Genomic DNA, 25,880 nt, shown 5'->3' with positions numbered 1-25,880 from the left:
TTTCCAATCTATCTTTCTTATTTGATCTACTTCTGCCTTTACACAAGATCACACATTTACTCATTCTGAACTTTCACACACTTTCCAAGGCTTTTTAATGCTATTTTCAACTCTCTCTCTCTCTCACACACACACACACGCACACACACAATGTGTGTGTCATTGCTAGTATTTCCATGAATGATCAGAGGTTCAGGTACTTTCTTGGATGAGGAAATGCTGATGTGCCACGATCTAGTTTATTTCTCACACATGCATCTTTGTCTTATTGCCAAATTTTATATAGTTACTGTCAGGCCTATTTTACGTACTAATATTGATTCTCTAGAAGCCTGTCTGGCTAGACTGAAAGCAATGAGAAAGAACTGTTGTGATTTATTCCTGAAAATCCTGTTTTATTTATTTATTTTACTATTGATGCTTTCAGGCTTCTGTATTTGGACTTCGGAGAATGATTCAGGTGAATAATTTAATGAGCTGTTTGACAGATTTTATACTGTTTACTGTGGGATTGGTAATAATTCATAAATAATAAATGAATGCTGAGGGCTGCCAGTCAATTTGAAAATTAATTTCTTGATATGCTGTATGTTAATGCGCAAGTATTCATATATCAGCTGATAAAACATAATGATTTAAAATGTCCTTTAAAGTAAAAACGTTATTTTAACATTATTATAAAGTGCATTTAAGTGTTAAGAAATTGTCATGAAAATGTGCTCAGGCACTTTTTTTCACAAGGGACAGTCCACTGCTGTCCAGTCTGTGCCATTTTTGTTGGTCTGTGTTGATATGCATCTTATAGGCATTAAAAACGCATCAAGACCCCTGCAAACAGTTTTTGGAACTTAAAATGTCATATGTGAATGGCTCCTTACTCACTCAGTGTGGTTTTAATAGCAGCTGGACCTGTGCTGACTGCAGAATTCCCAAACCCATGCTCTGCACTGGTACTTCAAGCTTAAATTGCTCAGATGGTAGAAAAATGTACAGAACTTGCATACTGTTCAGAAATATGTTAAATTAAAATGTTAATTTCTTATCTCATTTTTTAAAGTAATTTTCCGCACTCATTTAACATGTCAATTTAACAGTAATTAAGTTATTTACATTAAAATATTGTTTCAAGGTGGTCTTCTGTTTTAAATGTCTAAAAATCTTATCTGGGAGTACAGGGCTATTCTGATTAGTATGCATAATGTATGCAAATGAACCATCCAGACTGTCTGTTCAGTAGCCATACTGAACCCTGTCTTAGAGAAATTACTTGCTTACTTTAAGTGCTGCTTCACCATTCATTTATCGCATCCTATTTAGAGAGTATTTATCATAATGATATTTGAAGTTAGATATACGCTTGAAGAGCATTTCTGAGACTAATTTACTAACTATACAGATTCGAGCTGTGTTTGGGTGTAACGTGTCAATAACAATAGAAGAGTATATAAATGGCATCTTATCTCATATCTCAAATTTACTCACACTCGGGCCATCCAAGATGTAGATGAGGTGGTTATCATTGCTTCACTTGCTCACCATTAGATCCTCAGTGAATGGGTGCCGTCAGAATGAGAGTCCAAACAGCTGATAAAAACATCACGATAATCCACAAATGATCCATATGTGTCCCTTTTATCAGTAAACGTCTAGTGAAGTGAAAAGCTGCATGTTTGTAAAAAACAAATCCATCATAAAGAAGTTTTAACTTCAAACTGTTTTTTCAAGATATCCGTAATATCATCGTCTATCCATAATATTGCTTTCGCCAGTGAAAAAGTTGTCTCTTCTGAATTAGGAGAGAAATATGCACAGATCAAGCACCATTTTCAGTCCAAAACGAATATGTTGGTGGATTTTGATGCGTGAGGACAACTTTTTTTGATTGGAGGAAGTGTTATTATGGATGATGGATTCATATTTTGGCCAGAAGCGATGGTTTAAGTTAAAATGCAATAATGATAGATTTGTTTCTTACAAACACAACAGATTTTCACTTCATAAGATAATAATTGATAGACTAAAGTCATGTGAATTATGTGTCTATTTGTGTTTTTATCAGCTGTTTGGACTCTCATTCTGACGGCACCCATTCACTGCAAAGGATCCTTTGGTGAGCAAGTGATGTAATTGTAAATTTCTGCAAATCTTTTCCAGTGAAGAAAAAAACGTGCACATCTTGGATAACCTGAGGGCATTTTCTTTTTTGGATGAAATATTCTTTTAATATTTGAAACTGTGAAGAAGATTATCGCTCCATTTCATCTGCCCAAGTTCAAAACAACTAGATATTTAAATATGCAATTAATTGTGATTCATTTGGTTAATTTGTCTGCATGTATTGTTATTAATTTGGAAAAGTAAGGGAAACGTGAAAGAAGTGTTAAAACATGTACACCCCTGAGGGGATTGTACAGGAAGGATTATGTTGTCAGCCATGCGCATTACGCATCACAGCTTACAGAACAACTTAACATTAATGTAACAATATAATAACCTTGGATCACAGCCACTCTTTAACCTGACAGTAAATATTATAGACTTTGTTAAGTGAGAACAAGCTGACAAGAGATGGTTATTTTAACACATGTTCGTAGCACAAAACAGAAGACGTCCTGACATTGTTTTATTATCTTTTCCTTTTTTTGTAGATCCTGAAGATTATCAGCCACCGATATGGAAATCGTACTGTAAGTATTTTAATGTGTTTTTAACATTATACATGTACGGATTTACATCATTTGAATGTAGAAAACTAGATCCAGTTGACAGACTTCACACTATACTGGAAGAACAGCCAGAATAACATACACTCAACTGAAGAAATACAATAATCTAGGCTTCAAACAGAAGAAGATTGCATCATGGGAATGTGGTCTAGCACAGAGAAAGTGGACAGGAGCAGTTCTAGAGCACTTTTTGCTGAAGGTCTCCATGGCTAGTAATCGTTATCTCTAATTTTTGTAGCCCATCCCACGATTCAACTGATTTTCCCTCGCATTCACTCCCACTGTGCAGTATTTTTAGAGCAGGCCCCGTCCTTGTCATTCTGGTGGACATTGTCCAGAACCCACTGCTTGTTCTGAGCTTCTTTGACAAAAACTTGGCATCGCTGACAGATGCCTTCCTGCTTCCTGTGAGGAAAAATCTGAGTAGTGAGGCCAGACTCTGTCTGTGCTCGGACTGCGGCGGCCAATTGCTGCTCTCTGTGATGAGCAGCTTTTAATGAAGTCATCAAAAGAAGGTCACGTCCATGTCGAGCTGAAGTATCCCCGCACATCTGCTGCTGTTTTTGAGCTGGCATTGATCATTTCACTAGTGCTGCTCTCTTCACACTGATCGAAATGCCATTATAAAACTTTTCTTTATTACAGAACTAATTGGTTGAGATTAATAATATACTGCCTTTTCCTCTAGTCAATACACTATCATGGTACATTTTTTAGTACATTTTGTATATACAAATGTTACCAGCAATGCAATTTGGGTTCAAATGTTTAATTAAAAAATTAACATAAATGTTCAAAATTTTCTTAAAGATTATCCTCAAACCTTGAATGCATATCTGAATCATAAATGTATTTTTTGGTGTAAAAATATATAGTAATATATAGATATAAACTATATAGAAATAAAGTTTTTTTTTTTTTTTTTTTACAAGTATCATAAATTATTAATTAATAAATATTTTGTTTTAGGGAATTCATCCCACATAAGTTTATAACCTGAACTAATCTTGCCTTGTATATTAAAAAAATCTAATTATCTGATATTTATAGAGACTTCTGGGTGTGCAGGGTGCCTCTCTATGGTGTAATTTTAGATTTTTTTTTCCTGCATGTTTGTTTATATGCTTTGTCATATTAAGCAGTGCCAAACTACTAAATCATGTTTTCTTTACAAGAATTTCATACTTATTATGAAACTTTTTTCATTATTATGAAATCAGCACAGCAAGAATTTTCTTTATGCATCAGCCCTCCAATAATGTCAAAAGTATTTGAATGCTTAATTTTAAAGCATGTAATGTATTCAAGAATGTGTATGAATTGCATTTTAATGTATTTCTGTACAGAAAATCTGATGTCACATCAGAAATCCAAATATTTCTAATTCATTCATTTATTTTTTCTGTTTTACAGTGTTCAAAACTCATATAAATCATTGATTAAAACCCACTGTAGGTGCAGAGAGAGATGGAGGTGCACTTTAGCACTTTTATTTATTTTTATAGTGACAAATGTACACTACAAAGGTACACTACAGAAGCGCTTCTCATGTGGCATTTAGGCCCAAGGTGTTTTAACACAGACTATTTAATGCTGCTCAGAAGTGGCTTAAATGCATTTACACAGCAATTCGCCTACAGCTGTATACTTGATACTGGGCTGAGGTGGGACTGAGCAGGCATAATTTAGTCTAGCTTTAATGCAGCACTGTGCATTTACGCTGAATTTTGTCCCTAGAGCAGTCTTAACGCAGCTGTAGAAAGACGCCTTTAGGAGATACAGGTGTATTTTCCATTTTAGTGACGTAGCCCATGGCTCCAAATTCAAAGTCCCCATCTTTATCATTGTGAATGAAGTAACTCGCTATCAAAGGAATGTTGTTTGAACTGACCGCAAATTGACCTTGCCTGTGCAAGCCGATTATTTCGGAGAGGATAACCTGAGGAATTCCTGGTATTAACCTCCATTCTCTGTACTACATTTTCAAACAAACAGGCGTAGTAAAAACATCAGAGCTTAACCCCCCCTTAAGCTGAACACTGGCCCTTCATGTACGCCATTCCCATATTGACCAACTGTTGGTGTTGATTTATCTGTTTACCTTTTGCACGGTGTTCATTTTTCAATAGCTTTACCAATATTACCCAATCCACTTTTATAATGCGTTGTAGCTTAGTCTGACAGCAGTGATAGTGGGTGTGTCCTCAAGCTCAGACCTAATGGATTAATGTCTAACAGAGAATGCTGTGTTTTGACATGCTCTATATATACACCAGTTTCTTACCACAGCAAAATAAAGATTTAGAGGTAAAATAAACTGTAAAATTTCTCCCATTTGGTTGCTGCTCATGGTGAAAGATTCAATATCAATTTATAGATATCAGCTTTTATATTCATATTCATTTAAAAAAGAAAACCGCAAAAACATTTTGCTTTTTGTTCATCAGTGTACCAGCTACAGCAGGAAGCACCAAGACCAAAGAGGATCACATGTCCTCAGGAGGTAAGTACAGGAAAATGTGTGTAAATACTCCCAAGGTTTATCAAACATGACTCATATTGATTCAGTCTGCATATCTTTTACTAAACACTGGAGCAGATGTCTCCACGTTCACAAAATCCTGTTAGAAAAGACTCCTGTCACCAGTAAGGCAAAGTAATTTGTGTTGAAAATTGTATTTCTCTCTCTTACCTTTTTCTCTCTAACATGCAGATGGAGAGCAGACCCAAATACTATGGAAGAGAGTGAGTGTCTAACTTTATTAGTGGTGTTTTGGAAGCAAAGCATCAATATTACTGTTCCTCATATTACTTCTGGTATCCATCTGGTTACTTTTTACCCCTTTTTTTTAAAAATGTGTGTGAAATTTAGAGTGACTTAGCAGAATTTATTATTTAAGAGTGTTATGAGGTGTGGTGCATATTGATTTTGTGTAGTGATGTGCATGACGGGGCAAATATGAAATAGTGTATGAGGGAGAGAGAAAAAGACAGTGATTTATGGTGTGTCAGTTGAGTGAGAGTGTGTGTGCATGTGAATATGCAAGCATGATAGTCTCTGTGTGTGTGTGTTTATGTGCACCAGGGTAAATGATAGTGTCTGTGTACAGGTTCCATGGTCTGATTTCCAGAGAGCGTGCAGATGAACTGCTGGCTGGTACAGAAGGTGCTTACCTCATTAGAGAGAGTCAGAGACAACCAGGAACACATACACTTGCTTTGAGGTACACACCATCTATTCTTCTATCCTTTTTTTATGCTCACCAAGACTGCATTTATTTGATCAAAAATGTAGTAAAAACAGTAACATTGTGAAATAGTTGCAAATTAAATAATTGTTATCTATTTTTATTTTAAAATGTAATTTTTTCTGAACAAAACTGAATTTTCAGCATCAATGCTTCAGTCTTCAGTGTCACAAGATCCCTCAGAAATCATTTCAATATTTTGATTTGATGCTCAAGAAATGTTTACTATTGTTATTACAGTTGAAAACAGTTGTGCTGCCCACTACTTTTGTAAAAACCATGATACATTTTTATTTAAGAAAGTATTTTTATTAACAGAATGGTTAAAAGAATAGCATTTATTTGAAATAGGAGTCTTTTGTAACAATGTCACTTTTGACCATTTTAATACATCCATGCTGAATAAAAGTATTAATTTCTGTAAAAAACAATTATAACAATTATATTATATAATAAAATAATATATAAAATGCTTTGTTTTACAATGTACAGTAACATTATAATATATTAATGATAATATTATATAATACTGTATAATAGTATATGGTAATATAATATGAATACTGCTTGTCTATCACTCAGATTTGGTGGCCAGACTCTGAACTACCGACTCTTTTATGATGGAAAGCACTTTGTGGGAGAGAAACGTTTCGAGTCAGTTCATGATCTGGTTACAGATGGCCTCATTACTCTCTATATTGAGACAAAGGCAGCAGAATACATCGCTAAGATGACCACAAACCCCATCTATCAGCATCTGGGCTACACCTCTCTCCTGAGGGACAAAATCACTCACCAACTCAACCAGACCCGCTCTGAGCCCAAAAAAGTTACTTTCCAGCAGGATGAAAAGGTGAGGGGTGTACCTCTTCTTATATAGATCATAATGTTCTTTGTACACTTTGTTGTACACGTACACTTATGTACACTTTACTAAAGTTACAGCCTACAGTGTGAACAATGTATGATCAAAGCCTTAAAGATATAATATACAGCATTATCAACAGACACTAATCAAACCTTGGTCACTTATGGCAAATAATGGTGATAAAAGAAGTTGTTGCAGTTTCTGTTTAAAGCGTTAATAAAAATGTTCCGTTTTTTTGTCAAGTCCCACAGGGCTCCGTTTTAGGACCTTTGTTGTTTTTCACTGTATATGTTGTAGGCTTATCAGGAAACTTGGGATACATTTGATTGTTTTTTGGCATTTATTTCTAATTTCAGGACTCTAACTAACAGTAATTCTGTAAATTCTGTTTTAGTTTCTTTATTTTAGCCATATTTGGTATTTGAGATTATATTTACTGCAGGATTCAATGAGAGAGTTCATCTTAAATTCTCATTTCTGTCTCTTCACACAGTGAAAACAGGACATTATGCTTATACGGTATCTGCTTCATTATGTGCCCATAAATGTTATCAGAGTTTTATTGCTAATAGTAAACACAACCAACCCAAATCATGGTGTCAGACACCATCCTTTCATAAATCATTATAAGAATGGTTTTTAGACAAAAAGGAGCATTTCTTTGCATGCATTTGGAAGATTAGAAGAGTGTGAGAGTTTTTTAGCATCAAGGTGTGCATCTTTGATGAAAGATAATGCCATGAATGTGTTGTCTCCTCTCTCATTTATCAGACGCACTGTCTGGTTCTCTGACGGGAGAGTTTTATCAAATCAGTCAGGTCTACCGTTACCTCTTTATAAATTCTATTGCCTCACTCTTGAGGTGAAATGGCTCTTCATGAGAGCTCTATGAAATAAACATAAGTGATGATGAAACATTTGTGAATTAGTCAAATGAAGTGTAGTTTGTTTATCACCCAGTAATGTTTGCATAGGGCATTTTTTGTTTTTGTTGCAGACACCAGACAGAGAATTTTTAATGTGACTCAGTTGGCTAAGCATTCAACTTAATATAAATGAACTCAACACACTTTTTTCCCCACATATCACTGTTTTGTACAAATGTCCACTAGGGGGCAGCCTCAACGAGCTGTCAAACTGTAAATATAGATTTGCATATATACTTCAAAAGATCTGCTTTGTGCAGCCCAGTATTCACTTCATCAAATTTTCTTTCTCTTATATCGCACACACTGTGATGCAAATTTAATGCATAAAGAACATCAATTAAAACCGTAAGATTTTTCTGAGCAGTCCACCCTGCTACAAACAATTGCCCTTTAAAATTTAAAATCCATAAAATGTAAAATGCACATTACTTTTTGATTGTTTATTCTGAATATTGTGTCTGTACTGTACAGTCATTCTGTTTTGTGCTCCTCTAGAAATACAAAGAAATCATCACAGTCATTTTTGCTGAGACCAGCAGAAATCCAAGGTTTTTTTTTTTTGATCTGGTCTCACAGTACACATAACGTTCTGGAACATTTCCCTCGGCCTAATCCAGACAGTATTTTATATCTGGCACAGTGAAGATAAAATGACAAACATTTTGCAGTTTTGTTATGTTTCTATTATTTTTTTATTAGTTTTTAATAGCGTTATTATTATTAACTTTAATAATAGCTGATGTGTTGCAATGGATGCATCATCATCAACAACCTAACAATCAAATTAAGGTAATTTTGTCTCTTTTGAGATTTTACAGTGACCTTACACACCCAGAATTCACTTTTACGTCACTGTCTTGATTCATTGTACTTGTGTCTGAGCATTTGCTGGTCACATTTAGGGACCAGAATTGGGTGTGTTTTTCTATGACGGCAGTCTTCTTGTGTGATAATCTGAATGAAACGCTCACCTTGCCTGTCTGGTCATCTGCGCAGCTCAGAGTTCTCATGGCTCTCTTCTTCTAATAACAGTAATCGCTTAAGTGTTCTGCTGACCTGGCAAGTTCCTACTAAAACCACTCGCTGCTGATGGATCGGAGTTATTAGAATTAGCGCTAAGCCTTGTAGAGATTTATCATTGTTGTTTACATTTTATTTCAGCACTGCAGCTTTTAAACTGAAAGATTGGAATAATCAGTTTTTTACTTTTCTGCAGTTGTACATAAGTCATAATAATGTTGCATTCTTTGCTTTGCCGGTTGGACAAAATGCTAATTTTTAAATGTCCTGCTGTGCAGACAGGGATAGACAGTATTTTGAATGAATTGAATGGTGTATTGAATGAATATAGCACATTTCCCTCTGTGTGTATCACATAGGATGCGGTTTTGTACGGTCCACACTTTCTGTGCCCTAGTTCTGTCTGTCTCCTCAGCTGCGGGGATCTCTTCTGTCAATACAGTGGTCTCTAAAAAGAAACTAGGCTTTATTGTCTCTCTTTTGTGTTTCACTTTGTGCCTCTTTCATTAGGAGACAAGAAGACATCTGCCTTAGGACAAAAAGTGCGAGTCTTGCTCATGCACTCACACTGTCTGTACGCCCCGTCTCCCTCTTCCCTTTTATCACTCAATCTAACTCCCCAACATCTTTCTTTTGAGTGTATAGCTAAAATGTGTGACTCTTTAGTGTAAGTATTGCAGTTTAGGTTATCTGAACTAGATGTTGGTCCTCTAAGCAGTTTGAATTAGTGATAATATAGTTTACATTTTGCAACAATGCATGCAATTAAGCAGTTGAGATATGCTGTATAGTATATATCACCCTACATGAGTATACTGTAGTACTGTATGCAGGCAAAAGTGGGGCATACTGTACTTATGTACAATTTTAGTAATGTTGTAGCTCTCATCTACTAGCTTTCTAAAGCTGTTCATGACCTAGAGAGAAAAGTGCTTTTAAATGTATTAAATATGCACTTGTAGTGTACTACAAGTATACACTTTGGTATACATACACTATCATGACATATAAAGATGAGTCCTACTTATTTGGGTCAAAAATATATTGTTTTAAAGTATATTGTTATTATGCAATTACATATTTGGGTCAAAAATATATTGTTTTAAAGTATATTATTTCTATAAAAATACCCTTTCTTAAAGTATGCTAAAGTGTATTTATATGCTTATTTTTAACAGGGGACGTCAGGATGTCATTTTGTAGGCTAACCAGCTAGATTGCCAAGGGGTTTTTATTATAGTGGTTTTCAATGCATGATTTTAACATTACCTGAAGAGACTTGTTTTGTTTAACTACATAAATTATAAACAGCCATGTCTCAAAAATGAATTTTGAAACTGTTGTGTGCTTTAAAAAACTAACATTGTCTTTGTCTGTCGTTCACATCTTCATAAACCTTTTTTTACTCATAAACCAAAGACTGCTATTGTAAAACACTTTCAGAGGTAATGCTTTCCTCATATATGTTAATTTTAGTACATGTTAATAAAACTCTTTGGTTTTAGGACTACAAACCAAAAAGCACTATATTGATTATATAAATTGCCATTATATCAGCCAACAGCTGCTTTGTGCCCTAGATATTGGCATCGGTTTTGAAAAACCCATATTAGTCGAGCAGTAGAACACATGTTAACTGCCCTGTACCCCCAGCACACAAAAATGTGTGTCACTGTGGAGGTCAGCAGCAATAAAAACTACACCAGCGCTTTTTTAGCAGTGCTCATACTTTGAGTCAACACAACCCTGACAGTCTTCCACTCACCTCCGCCTGACTTTTCTGGGAAATCAGGTACATCACGTCTCTGACTGTGGCATATCTTGAATATGTGAGCCGTAGCCAGGTTGTTTTTCTTCCTCTTCAGCATTCTTTCTTTTTTACTTGTCAAAGCTCCATTATTCTTTCTTAATCTCATCATTTTGTTAATTGATGTAATCATGCAAATGACCAGCCACCTATTCTGGTCTGTAAGTTCTGCTGTGTCTGTGAGGTTAGGAAGTCTTGTGTGTGTTCTAAGGGATGCTTCAGCAAATACCCAGACAGTGTTGCTGGATTCGGCATCAGCCTCCTGCTGAGAGGGGTCATGGTCCCCCAGCCTGGACATGAGTCTTGGTTTTGGTGCAACAGCAGAAATCCTTATTTGCACCTGGTATTTAGTTGCATTCCTCTTGGATGATCTGATGACAAGGGCTGGTGGTCTTGTAAGACATGTTGCATTTTACACCTAGTACATTCTTAAAAAATAAAGGTTCCAAAAACCATTCATGGTTACCCAAAGAAACTTTCAGTGATAATTTCTTAAAAGAAACATAATATTCATGGTGTGAAGAACATCTTAATGATCTTAAGAACCATTTTGCAATATAAAGGATCGTTTGAGCGGTGGATGTTAAAGGTTCTTCATGGAACCATCAATGCCAATAAAGAACCTTTATTCTTAAGAGTGTAGTAATGTTTGTTTCTTTTAAAAACAAATGTAACCTGTAAAGTTATTACTCCTGTTTTACCACAGTGGATGATACAGGTACTGGACTTAGGCAGTAATTCAAAGTATACACTCTACTTTGACATTTTGTTAACCGCAAAATATTTTTTTTTGCCATTATTTACTTACCTTCATATGTTCCAAGCCTAAAGACTTTCAGTTATCTTTGTAACACAAGTCCATGCAACTAAAAAGTTCATAAAGACATTGTAAAAGTAATGTGAATCAAATGTGATGCAAGCGCATCCTGTTTGTTATCTTTATTTTACAAAAGCACAATGTTTTCTTGTTGTGAGTGCACACAAATAAAAGTAGACAATTTACAGTTGCAAACTATGTATTATTCGTACCTCTATGAGCAAAAATGACGGCGTATTTAATTTGTTTCCACTGATGTCCTGAAGCGCGCTTCTGCTTCCACTCTCCACACAAATTGGATATGCGCCTAATAGCGGACTAGTCTCTACTCGTATTTTCTACACAGATTGTAGTTGTCTTTGATGCTTATAATTTTCTTTATTTTCTTCATATTGCGTTACTATCTGATAACATCAAATCAGTAAAATAATAAAAATTGCACTACGAAAGATCTCCATGTGAGTAGAGATGTTTTTGCGCTTCCTGTTTTCCCTGCTTGAGAATTTCTGTCAAAAAATTTTATTTTTTTAACTTTTTGTGATTTTTTGTGAAAAAAGGATTTAATGATACTTGTTTTTTGATAGGAAATTATTGAGATTTTTATTTTTAGTGTGCCTTCAAATGTGGTATGGAGACCCTTGAGAGGACATGGTGATGGAATGGAGAGAAATGGGAGAGAAAATTATGTTTCAATGCAGTTGTGTTCTCCTGCACAAGCATTCCCCTGAGAAACTTTGTGTTCACTTTGCAAAACTTTTAAGATGTAAATAATGCCATCAGCATGTCCCTTTAGGGGCTCTGTAGGTTTGAGAGATCCAGATCACAAAATACTTTACGCCCTGTTGACATTTGTATTTTTTTGCTATCCACTTTTAATTAGATTACCCAAAATAGATCATAAGACCAGGTTAAATGGGGTCTAAGCATATCTGAATCATGAAACAAGTGATTCCAGCACTTTAGGATTATCCTGTGATGCAGGATTACAACTGTAAATCTGCTTCAGTCCTGATCCGATTTGCAACCAAAGTTACAATCAGAAGTTTAGAGACAGAGAGAGGTCTCTAGACCTAAAAAGAAAAAAAGAACCTACTCCTAATCTGCTCTCAAGGGAACTGCGGTGGAATCGTGTCTGGAAGCACTGTGTTCTGGATTCCATTGATCCCACTGCAGAAACCTGCTGAGATGTATCTACAAGACTGACACATTCACTCCTTCTCCCTCTCTCTCACATTGCCGTTCTCTCAGAGTGCTGAATGTATGCTATTGTGTGAGACACACTCCTGCCCCCAGGCAGCCCACCCACCATACATCCCACCCCCAGCCCTGCCCATGCAGGACCAGGCTGTCCCCCTTCTCAGTCGACCCAGATCACCAAGGAGTGGAGGACTGACTCAGTCCCTGCTTTTATCTCCCATTCCATATTATTCACATCTTCCTCTACAGAGGAGATGCAGGCTCTTCCGAGGCCCAGGGCCCAGGTTGTTGGCACTAAGGGGTCAGCAAAAGGTGAATTAGCCCCTCACAAAGTCAAGCAGAAGGAGCGTAAGCACCAGGAGCTGTTGGCGTTAGCTCTAGGGGTGAATCTGGGTGGTAAGGGTGCCCTCCTCTGGAAGCCTCTAAAGATTTTGGCTTGTTCACAGATCAGCCCGTCACCACTGAGCCGACGGACCACAATCAAGGATGGACCGGAGAAACACTGCAATTATGAAAAGATCCACAACTTTAAGGTGGGTGCTTGTTGTGTTATGGTTATGTCATGTCGGAATTATTATATCTACACCATTCAAAAGTTTGGGGTCAGTAATATTATTTAAAAAATAATAATAATAATAATAATATTTTTATTCAGAAAGAATGACAACTGAGACATTTATAATGTTACATTTTCTATTTAAAAAAATTGTTTTTAGAACTTTCTTTTCAGGAAAAAATCCTGAAGACGATCCAAAAACATATTAAGCAGCAAAACTGTTTTCAACACTGATAATAACATTGTTAATAATTTTCATGAATTAAAAAAAAATCTGCATATTAGAATGATCTCTGAAGGATTATGTGACACTGAAGCCTGGAGTAATGTCTGCTGAAAATTCAGCTTTGCCATCACAGGTATAAATTACGTTTTGAAATATATTAAAATAGAAAACTGTTATTTTAAAATGTAATAATATTTCACAATAATACCATATTTTTAACCAAATAAATGCAGCTTTGGTGAGTATAAGAGGCTTTAAAAAACATCTTTTAAAATCCTACCAGCCCCAAACTTTTGAATGGTTCAAAATGTTCATCTCATCATAAACTCCTTATTCATCATACAAAAAGAGCTGGGGTAGCTGGGTAACTATCTTTTCACATATTTTTTATTTGAAATGCTATTTTATTACATAGTCTCACTATGTCATCTCTTCATTGTGATCATTTTGACATGACATCATGTAAACATGAATGTTTTATGCAGAATTATCAGTTATTTTAGTTAACTATCTGTATTAAATGTTGACATTGGGCATACTGGAGATATTTTGTGAAGCCTTGTGCATGTATTTGTTTGTGATTTCTCAATTGTTTAGATTTAATGTTTTTTTTGTTGTTGTTTTTGTTTTTGTTTTCAAAACCACGAAAATTGAAAATGTTGGTTGTGGTCCTAACAAAGTCAGTCACTTCTATATTTGGCATTAGCATGAGATTTTTCAGATGTTTACTAATGTCTCATTCAAATGTTTATGTGCTGACAGCATTTAAATGCACTATACACATACTGTGAGCCTCGTATCAATAAGCTTAAATCTATCATAGCCTAACTGCCTAGGCTTTTAATCCATTAACAGCACTCTTGACTGATAGGATTGATCGCACAAATCAATAACCTCTCGCTGCCGAGCTGCTGAATGGCCTCTCACATTTCATGCCTTTTCAGCTTCTGAAAAATGACTGAGGCTGAGAATCAGCACAGTGTACCATCATCTGACTTCCTTTTTAAACCCCAAAAGAGCAAAACAAAGCAATCATCTGACTTCAACGTGTCGCTTAGAAGTTTCCTTATAACATCTTCTTCATGATGTCACCAGCGGTCATAAGAGCATCATGGATTATACAGTATTACATCCCTCATGAGAGTGTTCCAAAACCTAGTGAGCGCACTCAGTATGTAGTGTTTTAATGTATATCATTAGTGTGTTCCCTATGCCAAGGCAATGTTATTCATGCTGGCTCATGAGATATTTGTTTTGGCCAAATGTATCAATGCTGTTACAAGCTTTGTAAATAGCGTAAATTCAAGACGATGAAGGAAGATAAATATTTATTATTGATTGTAAATACTTGTTTAAGAGTAATAAAAATAAAATATATTTGTTAAAAAAAAAAAAGTTACATACAAAAAAATCAAATAAAAAAAATCAATAAAAATTTAACTATTTTCATGTTTGCTATGTGTATTGAGTGCTGTTTATCTGATAATTCAGAGTTTCTGCCCTATGTAGGGTGCAAATCAGTCACTTATGAGGTGGCATTTCAGCTAGAATGTAGACAGCTCATTGGGTTTAGGAACAGCTGCTCGTTTTGGACCGAGATGAATAGTATTCTCTTTATGATATTTACATTTCAGCAGTCATACACCTGGGCTTTGTTCCAAAACCCTGTGTTGCGCCTTTTTTTGTCCATCTTTGTTCTGTGTTTTGACAGCACAAGGGCGTGCATGGGAACATGCTTTGCGTGTGACTTTCAGCAGCTTGGTAACAGATGCCAGACACATTATTTTCCCCTAGCAGTCCTGTAATCTGACTCAATGTATTAAAATTTAAAAAATCAGGGCTGTCTTTACAGGGGGTCCACCCTATCTGCATTCTTTCGGTACCACCCTCAGTCTTAGAGGCTTGATTATTTGCTCAGAACTTTGGATAGGAGCGGTTTGTCTCTGAAGTTTTTCCTGCCTTCAAACTGACCCTCGAGTGATTGGTTGCTGTCACAGGGTTTGGCAGAGACGGTGGAGCTGACACTTCACAGAGCTACAGACAACAGCTTCATTCGTCACTGGCTGTCGTTTCCTACAACAAACGTCATGCGTCATGTTGATCTAAACATATTGAATTTTAATACATTTTTGGAGCAATGATCCAAGAGTTAGTGTACAAACACTTTGCCATGATGGTGCAGTGATGACAGACAACAACATTTTAATCACTTCAGTCACATTTCCTGGTCCTTTCACGGAACTTGTTTGATCATTGAATTTTTTTTATTATTATTTTTTGCTTTTTCCTGGGGCAAGTGGCAAATTGAAATGAAACAAGTAGTTTTATTTAATGTTTTTTTTTTGTTTGTTTTGTTTTATTTTCTGTTTTGTTTTATTTTTTGTTTTTTTGTATTTGTTTTCACAGCTGTTTTGTTTTGTTATTCTGAGGCAAGTGGTAAACTGAAAGTATTTAAAAATTAATTCAAATGATATTTACTCAAATTTAAATTGGCCAGTTTCCTTTGGAAAAAATACTTAACCAATATTGGTCAGTACCTGCCAAAATGTGTAAAATAATATAATGCCAATGGTTCTTTATGGAAGCCTGTGTCCGCCACTGATTTTTAATTTTTAAGAAAAAAAGATAATTTTTACTTTTTATCTCACAATTCTGAATTTTTAGTGCAACTGCAAGTTTATATCTTGCAGTTCTTACTATTTTTTTCTCAGAAGTGCGTGATATAAACCCACAATTGCGAATTATAACATCAGTATTGCGTGATATATAAACTCACAATTCTGACTTTTGTGAGATAAAAATTCACAATTGGGAGTTATAAAGTCCCATTCTGAGGGGGAAAAAAGACTGATATTTTCTATCAGTTTATATCTTACAATTCTGAGGGTTTTTTCCTCACAATTGCAAGTTTATATCTCACAAATCTGAGAAAAATCTGAATTGCAAGTTTGTATCATGCAATTCTGAGAAAAAAAGAATTGTGAGATGTAATCTCTCAGTTTTGAGAAAAAAGTCATTATTACCTTTTTTTTATTCAGTAGTGGAAACAGGCTTCCATAGTTCTTTATACATCATAGAACTATGAATGCATAGTCCTATGCTTTTCTTTTTATGTTTGTCCAGTCTCAGTGAGACACATTCTCATAGTTGTCAGGTACAGTAAGAGATATTTTCTGTGGAACTTTCATTATGAGCTTTAGCTGGAAATGAAAATCTAGAGATGAATGATTCACTGGCCTAATATGTATGTATGTATGTTTTCGATGTGTGCTTGACTCACAATGACTGCTTTGCTTTTGGTGCAGGTACACACCTTCAGAGGGCCGCACTGGTGTGAATACTGTGCAAACTTCATGTGGGGTCTTATCGCCCAGGGCGTCCGTTGCTCAGGTAACCCTCCACCAATCATAAACCCTCCCACACAAATAAAGTGTCCATCAGAATTATGGCACCAGCCAAGGAGCATTATTCATATTAAATTACAATCCAAAGGCCGCTTAGGATCCAGATAATTTCTCATGCCATTCTGGTAACAATGCCTAATTGGCTGTAGAACTTTTCCAACATGCGGTGGCAACCTGAGGCTAAATACTGAAAGTGATACCTGGGACAATAAGGGTTTTAACTAGTATGCTGATGTGTGGGTATTTTGCATTCCTAAATGACACCTGGTCCAAACCAGTTGAGTGCCTTCTGTTGAGTGTTGACTATTTATAGTGGAACATACTGTGTACACTATGGAGTACTGTGAGAGAGGCACACCCAGGTAAACCAGGACAGTCTACTTGTGTTAATGCCAGATGCATCAGGCTACACTTCAAATCACACAGATAAACATACATAAACAGATGCATATATGCACACACACCTGTAATGTATGATAAAACATGACACTAAATTGGTTATGTACATATGCATGATGCATATGATTTATACAATAGCTTTACAATAAACTTAAATTCTTTCAAATTAACAATTATGCATCACAAACTAACAATTTTTGTAGGAATTAATTTGAATCCAGGTGAAGCTAAGTTACTTTATAAGTAAACTATTGTTGTTGTTTTTTTATATTGTTCACTCATTTTTGATCCTTAATCTCATCAAAAATAAAAGTTGTTTACATAATATATACATATATGTGTGTGTACTGTTTATTATGTACATTATATATAAATACAAACACACACGTATATATTTAAGAAAAATATGTTATTATGTTTATTTATTAAATATATTTATATATAAGAATATGGATATATAAATGTATAATTGTAAATATTTTCAAAATATATACTGTATCTGTGTGTATTTATATATACATAATAAACATACACAGTACACATATAATTTAAACAAAAACTTTAATTTTGAATGCGATTAATTGTTTGACAGCACTCATTTTTTGTTCTGTGATATATATTGTGTTTTTGTTCTGTTTTGCTTTGCTTTGCTTACCTTTGCGTTGCTTTGTTTTGCTTTTCATTATTTTGTGAAGTAAAAGACAAACTGAAATCAAATGTAAAAATAACAACCAAAAAATCCTAGTTGACCATTTTTGATACAGGATGGTCCATGATTACAGGTTTGCTCAGATCTCATGTTAACATGGGACTGGTTATTGTTTGACATCACTTTCCCAAAACAATCTGTACATAAACTCAATCCAGTCACAAGGCTTCACTGTTGATTTTTCACACTGTAAATGGTCTCATCCATTCGGGCCATTATTCGAGTCTCTTATTTTCACACAGGAGCCTCTCTTCTTTCACTCCGGCCCCCGGGCGAGCCAGTGTCATCAGACACATTGAGAATTAGAGCATAGTAGAATGTGTCCCTAGGCCCATATGGAGGAACACAGAGTGTTTTTCTTTTTTTCTTCTGTTTTTTTCTCGGTGGCCTTTAAGATGTGAAGGAGGGGTTCAGGCAGGCAGTAAAACTGACAGAGAGTGTGATTAATGGCATTGCTGAAGATGAGGAGCAGTGGGACAGCATGCACATGCTACTGGAGACACACAGAGAGACAGACCACCCTACTACCAAATTCCCCTACACACACACACACACACAGTCCCAGTGTCAAAGCAGGTTATCAAACCAGGATTCTAACAACTTAAAGAACATAAAACCTGTTCATTTTTGTGGAGTCAAAGGGAGAGTTTTGCATTAATGGTAGCAAAACTGTGTCAAAGTAGATTTTTACATTTTCTGAAGAGCCACAGAAGAGCCACAGGGTGTTGTGTGTGGTTCCCAGAGCATTGGTATGTGGTTGATAGGGTGTTCTTGATGAGTGAAAGTGAAGTGACATACAGCCAAGAATGGTGACCCATACTCTGAATTAGTGCTCTGCATTTAACCTATCCAAAGCGCACACACACCCGGAACAGTGGGCAGCCATTTATGCTGCGGCGCCCGGGGAGCAGTTGGGGGTTCGGAGCCTTGCTCAAGGGCACCTCAGTCGTGGTATTGCCCGAGACTCGAACCCACATCCTTAGGGTTAGGAGTCAAACTCTCTAACCACTAGGCCACGACTCCCCCCTTGATGGTTGCTAGGTGGTTGCTCTAAAATAAAAAAGAAAACACTTAATGGTCCCTGGTTCAACACCTGTACTTAACTATATAACTTTTAATTCTTAAAGAGTTTTTTTTCCAAATATCAAGCCCTGAGTATGAGCAAACACCAGTAATATGGCAAAAAGTCACATTTTACAGTAAGGTTTTATGTGTAACCACTTGAACGTTTTGGCTGGTTTTGTCAGTTTTAATTTAGTTATTATTTTAGATAAAATTTTGTTGTGTGTTTGTTTGGTATTATAATAATTGTTGTATTGTTTTGATTATTTTTATTTCCGTTTTAGTTTTAGTCATTTTAGTACATCAAGTTAAACTAAATGGAAAAAAAAAAAAATATTTATTGGCAGCTGGGGAAAAAAAAGCTTATTATGTTTTAATAATTCTGTAAATAACATTTTTAAGTGTTATTATTTCTGTTATAATTTTTATCATTATATTTTACATTTACATTTACTGTTATGTATTTATCAGATGCTTTTATCCAAAGCGACTTACAGTGCATTCAGGCTATACATTTTTTTACCAGTATGGACCAGTACCAGTATTTTAGTTAATGTTTATTTTATGTTGAGTGATGAAAATGTTTTAAAACTAAATGTTTTAGTTTTAGTTGACTATAATTACCCAATGGAAATGGATGAGGTTGGTCCATAAATAGTAAAATACTCAATGGTACAGCCACAAAACATACCAAGTTCAAGGCCCAGAAAGGTAGTAAGGACATCGTTAAAACAGTCCATGTGACATCAGTGGTTCAACCACAATGTTATGAAGCTACGAGAATACTTTTTGTGTGCAAAGGAAACAAAAATGATGACTTTTAATGATTCTTTTAAAGATGTCCTTACTACCTTTCTGGGTCTGGAACGTGTCAGTTCCTTTGCTGTCTATGTATGGTCAGAAAGCTCTTGGATTTCATCATAAATATCTTAATTTGAAGAACGAACATCTTACAGGTTTGGAATGACATGAGGGTGAATAATTAACGACAGAATTTTCATTTTTGGGAGAACTATCTCGTAATCAAATAAACTTAAAATTTCTTGCAGATTGCAAACTTACAGATTCCTGATTCTAATGAACAAAATATGTGTAAAACAGTTGGACACGCAATTCAGGCTAGGCTCAGTGTAGAAGAATTGTTTTTCAATTAAGCAGATGTCCACATGACAAGAGGCCCCGATACACACCTGCATGCACATACATGTATGTACTATATGTAGGCCCACTGGCAAACACACCCAGAAGTCTCTCAAGGTTATTCTCTCAGAAACACATGGCAGAATGTGACTGATATTGTCACACTTCACCACCCAGTTTGACTGACATGCACCTCTTTCTCCACGTATACTTTACCCTGAAGATATACCCTCCATAATCCCCTAGACACACACACACTTTGGGTCTCCATTCCCTTGGCGTCTGTCTTTTTGCCTCTTTGGAGACAACAGGGTCACACTCCTCTAACCTTTTGACCTGTTACTCTTGCAGACTGTGGGCTGAACGTGCACAAACAGTGCTCCAAACTCGTGCCCAGTGACTGTCAGCCGGACCTCCGCAGGATCAAGAAGGTCTTCAGCTGTGATCTCACAACGCTGGTCAAAGCCCACAACACGCCACGGCCGATGGTTCTGGACATTTGTATCAAAGAGATCGAGCACAGAGGTACTGAACGCTTCTAAAATGCAGTGCTAGAACATTTTAATATAGAGATCCCAGATCTTCTCTAGCACCTGTGGCCTTCAGTAAGGCACTTAATCACTGACTGTTTAGGCGTCTCTGCTCTGGCGTCTCCTTGTCATATATCAAGATGTGCAAAAAGAAGAATGCCTTACCTAAAACAACAGTTAGAGAGGAAGCAAACATTAACTTTTTGATACTTTATGTGACTAACTTTAATGATAGATGAATTGGCCAAGACACAGAATATCCAATTTATCAAAAGGATAATCAAAACATTAATTGATTATCTGATTAGTTGTTAGTTGCAGTCCCAGTTTGATCAATACTAATTTACATGTTTACCTCCAAGTCCAATGATTGGATAGTTGAAGTAAATATGTGTTACTTCTGTTTCTTCCAGGTTTGAAATCAGAGGGTCTGTACAGAGTGTCAGGCTTCACAGAACACATAGAAGATGTCCGACTGGCCTTCGATCGAGGTTTGTAGAGGTTTAGAATAACTGTTTGTGCCTCAAACCTGATGTAATCAGGTGTATGATAGGTGTTAAACTAACATTTGGTCTCTTCACATTCACTTACATGCTTAAATGAACTCACACTCCTTTATATCACTGTTATTTTATCACCATGCAGCCTGGATGGAAAAACCCATGCTTTTCCATTCAAAACAATGTATTGTTGGTATGGTATTGTGATTAATCTGTTACTCATAACCGATAACTAATTCTCCTTTGCAGATGGTGAGAAGGCAGACATCAGTGCCAATATGTACCCAGACATCAATATAATTGCCGGAGCTCTGAAGCTTTATTTGCGAGATCTGCCCATTCCAGTTATCACATATGACGTCTACTCCAAATTTATTCAAGCTGCCAGTAAGAGACTATAGCTATATATTAATTATACAATATCAATTATATGTTATAATTAACTGAAAACTTTCTCTTGTATACCGGACACTGAAGACTGGAGTAACGGCTCCTGAAAATTCAGCTTTGCCATTAAAAAAAAAAAAAATTAAATAAATAAATAAATTAATTAATTAATATATAGACATATATATAGACATATTTAAAAAAAAAAATACATTATATATTATATATATATATATATATATATATATATATATATATATATATATATATATATATATACTGTGTATGATATATATATATATATAGGTGCTGGTCATATAACTAAAATATCATCAAAAAGCTGATTTATTTAATTAATTCCATTCAAAAAGTGAAACTTGTATATTATATTCATTCATTACACACAGACTGATATATTTCAAATGTTTATTTCTTTTAATTTTGATGATTATAACTGACAACTAAGGAAAATCCCAAATTCAGTATCTCAGAAAATTTGAATATTACTTAAGACCAAAGAAAGGATTTTTAGAAATCTTGGCCAACTGAAAAGTATGAACATGAAAAGTGTGAGCATGTACAGCACTCAATACTTAGTTGGGGCTCCTTTTGCCTGAATTACTGCAGCAATGCGGCGTGGCATGGAGTCGATCAGTCTGTGGCACTGCTCAGGTGTTATGAAAGCCAAGGTTGCTCTGATAGTGGCCTTCAGCTCTTCTGTATTCTTGGGTCTGGCATATCGCATCTTCCTCTTCACAATACCCCATAGATTTTCTAGCCGAGTTTGCTGGCCAATTAAGAACAGGGATACCATGGTCCTTAAACCAGGTACTGGTAGCTTTGGCACTGTGTGCAGGTGCCAAGCTCCTGTTGGAAAATGAAATCTGCATCTCCATAAAGTTGGTAAGCAGCAGGAAGCATGAAGTGCTCTTAAACTTCCTGGTATACGGCTGCGTTGACCTTGGACCTCAGAAAACACAGTGGACCAACACCAGCAGATGACATGGCACCCCAAACCATCACTGACTGTGGAAACTTTACACTGGACCTCAAGCAACGTGGATTGTGTGCCTCTCCTCTTTTCCTCCAGACTCTGGGACCCTGATTTCCAAAGGAAATGCAAAATTTACTTTCATCAGAGAACATAACTTTGGACCACTCAGCAGGAGTCTAGTCCTTTTTGTCTTTATCCCAGGTGAGACGCTTCTGACGCTGTCTGTTGTTCAAGAGTAGCTTGACACAAGGAATGTGACAGCTGAAACCCATTTCTTGCATACGTCTGTGCGTAGTGGTTCTTGAAGCACTGACTCCAGCTGCAGTCCACTCTTTGTGAATCTCCCCCACATTTTTGAATGGGTTTTGTTTCACAGTCCTCTCCAGGGTGCGGTTATCCCTATTGCTTGTACACTTTTTTTCTACCACATCTTTTCCTTTCCTTCGCCTCTCTATTAATGTGCTTGGACACAGAGCACTGTGAACAGCCATCCTCTTTTGCAATGACCTTTTGTGTCTTGCCCTCCTTGTGCAAGGTGTCAATGGTCGTCTTTTGGACAACTGTCAATTCAGCAGTCTTCCCCATGATTGTGTAGCCTACAGAACTAGACTGAGAGACCATTTAAAGGCCTTTGCAGGTGTTTTGAGTTAATGAGAGTGTGGTACCAGGTGTCTTCAATATTGAACCTTTTCACAATATTCAAATTTTTGGAGATACTGAATTTGGGATTTTCCTTAGTTGTCAGTTATAATCATCAAAATTAAAAGAAATAAAGTTTTACTTTTTGAATGGAATTAGTGAAATAAATCAACTTTTTGATGATATTCTAATTATATCACCAGCACCTGTATGTATGTGTGTGTGTATATATATATATATATATATATATATGTATATATGTGTATATATATATATATATGTGTGTATATATATATAATTTTTTACAATATATTAAAACAGAAAATGGTTATTTTAAATTGTAATAAAAATTCACAACATTACTTTTTTATACTGTACATTTGATCAAATAAATGCAGCCATGGTGAGCATAAGAGCAAACATTTAAAAAATATTTTAAAATCCCCAAACCTTTGAATAGTAGTGTAACTTTTAAATGAAAAAGTATAATAATACAAAAATAAATAATTTTCATTTCTCACAGTCTCAGATTTTGGACTGTATATGCTATAACATCAGTAAAGTCTGGTGAATAGTGGCCAGTTTTAGCAGAAAAACGGACTTTGCACAATTCTGAACAATATTTTGCAAAACATTTTCTAACATTTTCTTACTTTCTGTTGTCAGAAATAACAGACCCTGATTCTAGACTGGAGGCAGTTCATGATGGTCTCCTCCAACTTCCTCCAGCCCACTATGAGACCCTGCGGTACCTGATGACGCACCTGAAGAGGTATTGAATTTCCACACACATTTACTGCTCCCTTAGGTGCCGGTCACATAGTTCATTACATGGCTCTCTACCTCACTGAGCTGTTGGGTTTTCAGGCTTTTGTTCCATTTAAGCATTCTCCCTGCGGCTTTAAAGAGGGATTTTACTTCCTGTCACCCTGCAATATAAAACGTATAAGACTGATTAGAAGGAAACAGGAAACACAATACGGCACTTTAGCTCAGTGCACTTCAGGAACTAAACAACCTACACAATGATCCTCAGGGATTTGTGCTTTACCGCTAACCTGCCAAGCCAGCTTTGCCACATTTCCCCATCCATGGAAAGTATATCAGTTACCTACCTGCATAATTATTATCAAAATTGTATTGTCTGAGGTGTTTTTCTCTATTTATCAGGGTTACCATGCACGAGAAGGACAATTACATGAACTCAGAGAACCTAGGAATCGTTTTTGGCCCAACACTCATGCGGCCCCCGGACCTGAACACACTCACCACTCTCAACGACATGAGATACCAGAAACTGATAGTTCAGCTCCTGATAGAGCATGAGGACATCTTGTTTTAAACAGCTGAAATGAAGACATCTTTTAAAGACTTTAAAGAGCGTGTACATTTAAAAAAGCAGCCTGCCACACATTTCAAAGAAATTATGTTTTCTCTTTTGTCTACAAAATTTGGACTTATATGCACATTTCACTCAATGTGTTTCAATTCCCCAAACAAATACTGTTAAGCATGGAGTAAATGAACATTCATGCTAAAAACAGAATTACTTATTATTGGGCATTTTGTTTAAAGGAGTAGTTCACCCAAAATGAAAATTTCCAGAAACTTTGAATGTAGATGAGTTTGTTTCCCCATCAGAACCGATTTTGAGAAATTTAGCGTTACACACCTGCTCACCAGAGGACCCTCTACAGTGAATGGGTGCCGTCAGGTTCAGAGTTCAAACCGCTGATAAAGACATCACAATAACCCACAAGTAATCCACATGACTCCAGTCCAGCAATTAACATCTTGTGAAGTGAAAAGCTCTTAACAAGATGTTAACTGATTATGATAATTGATGAACTAGAGTGTGGATTATTGCAATGTTTTTATCAGCTTTTTGGACTCTTGTTCTGACGGCACCCATTCACTGCAAAAAGGATCCATGGGTGAGCAAGTGATACAATGCAAAATTTCTAATTTATAATTTATAATGCAAAAAAGGCAAGACAGTTAAGATCATGTGTAAAGCACTTTTTAATTTAACATGGAGTGTAAATAGATAATATTTTGTTCACCCGGTGTTAATAATGCTGTGTTTAACCCATGCCTCCTTCAAATTATATTTTGTTAGCCCTGACAACAATTAAGTGATCTACGTTATCACCCTGTGAATGGAAAAAATGGTTTTGTGAGCTTTTATTTAGTGCCTGTTCCTTCCTTCTTGGACTTGGTCCCATTTCAATGATTTCGCTAAACAAAATTACGTGTATTGTGTTCATCTTGGACTCCTGAGACAAGATCAGTTATTCACCTTGAAAAAAAAAGTCTGCATATGGTACCATTACCTTGGTTTGAGTTCCTTCAAATTGTTTATTTGATAAAAGACCTTTTTACAGATATTTCTGTGAATGATTGTAATTATGTGTAATTTATCAAATGCTGATTTATTAAATTATGTAAATCTGGTTACTTTAAATCAGTTTGACAGTCAAAATGAACTTTTGAAAGTTTGTGTATTATTACTTAAAGCTGCAACACCTCACATTTGCAGCATGTGAAATATGTTGCTGTAATTAGTGCTTGGTCAGCTCTCTTTAGGCGTTGGTTAAGCTTGGTTTTCTTGTTCCATATTCAGGGGCGTGAACGGCAGCATTGTTTTAGTATCAGACAGCTGAGACGGTATATGCCCCAAAGTGACTTTTTCACCAAATCACAGGTGAAGTGAGAACCTGAA

The 25,880-nt window shown here is 35.9% G+C and overlaps 1 protein-coding gene across 3 annotated transcripts in view; it reads left to right on the top strand.

Moving 5' to 3' along the window:
• The window catches only part of LOC109101318 (beta-chimaerin-like), a 40,526-nt gene extending 14,882 nt beyond the window's left edge, over nucleotides 1–25,644 (top strand). For 2 of the 3 annotated variants that reach the window (XM_042740823.1, XM_042740822.1), the window contains 13 exons: nucleotides 428–460; nucleotides 2,649–2,687; nucleotides 5,174–5,229; nucleotides 5,440–5,471; nucleotides 5,837–5,950; nucleotides 6,557–6,827; nucleotides 13,059–13,145; nucleotides 16,700–16,784; nucleotides 20,460–20,633; nucleotides 21,052–21,129; nucleotides 21,388–21,525; nucleotides 23,825–23,930; nucleotides 24,329–25,644. In XM_042740823.1, coding sequence (XP_042596757.1) covers nucleotides 428–460; nucleotides 2,649–2,687; nucleotides 5,174–5,229; nucleotides 5,440–5,471; nucleotides 5,837–5,950; nucleotides 6,557–6,827; nucleotides 13,059–13,145; nucleotides 16,700–16,784; nucleotides 20,460–20,633; nucleotides 21,052–21,129; nucleotides 21,388–21,525; nucleotides 23,825–23,930; nucleotides 24,329–24,500 — 1,385 coding nt within the window. In that variant the 3' untranslated portion in view covers nucleotides 24,501–25,644. The remainder of the gene's footprint in view (nucleotides 1–427; nucleotides 461–2,648; nucleotides 2,688–5,173; nucleotides 5,230–5,439; nucleotides 5,472–5,836; nucleotides 5,951–6,556; nucleotides 6,828–13,058; nucleotides 13,146–16,699; nucleotides 16,785–20,459; nucleotides 20,634–21,051; nucleotides 21,130–21,387; nucleotides 21,526–23,824; nucleotides 23,931–24,328) is intronic. The other variant, XM_042740824.1, reaches the window with a different exon arrangement.
• Nucleotides 25,645–25,880: the final 236 nt, after the last annotated feature.

Source organism: Cyprinus carpio, chromosome B16 (assembly GCF_018340385.1).
Source record: "Cyprinus carpio isolate SPL01 chromosome B16, ASM1834038v1, whole genome shotgun sequence".
Classification (NCBI taxonomy): Eukaryota; Metazoa; Chordata; class Actinopteri; order Cypriniformes; family Cyprinidae; genus Cyprinus; species Cyprinus carpio.
This window is presented reverse-complemented; position numbering and strand designations above follow the sequence as displayed.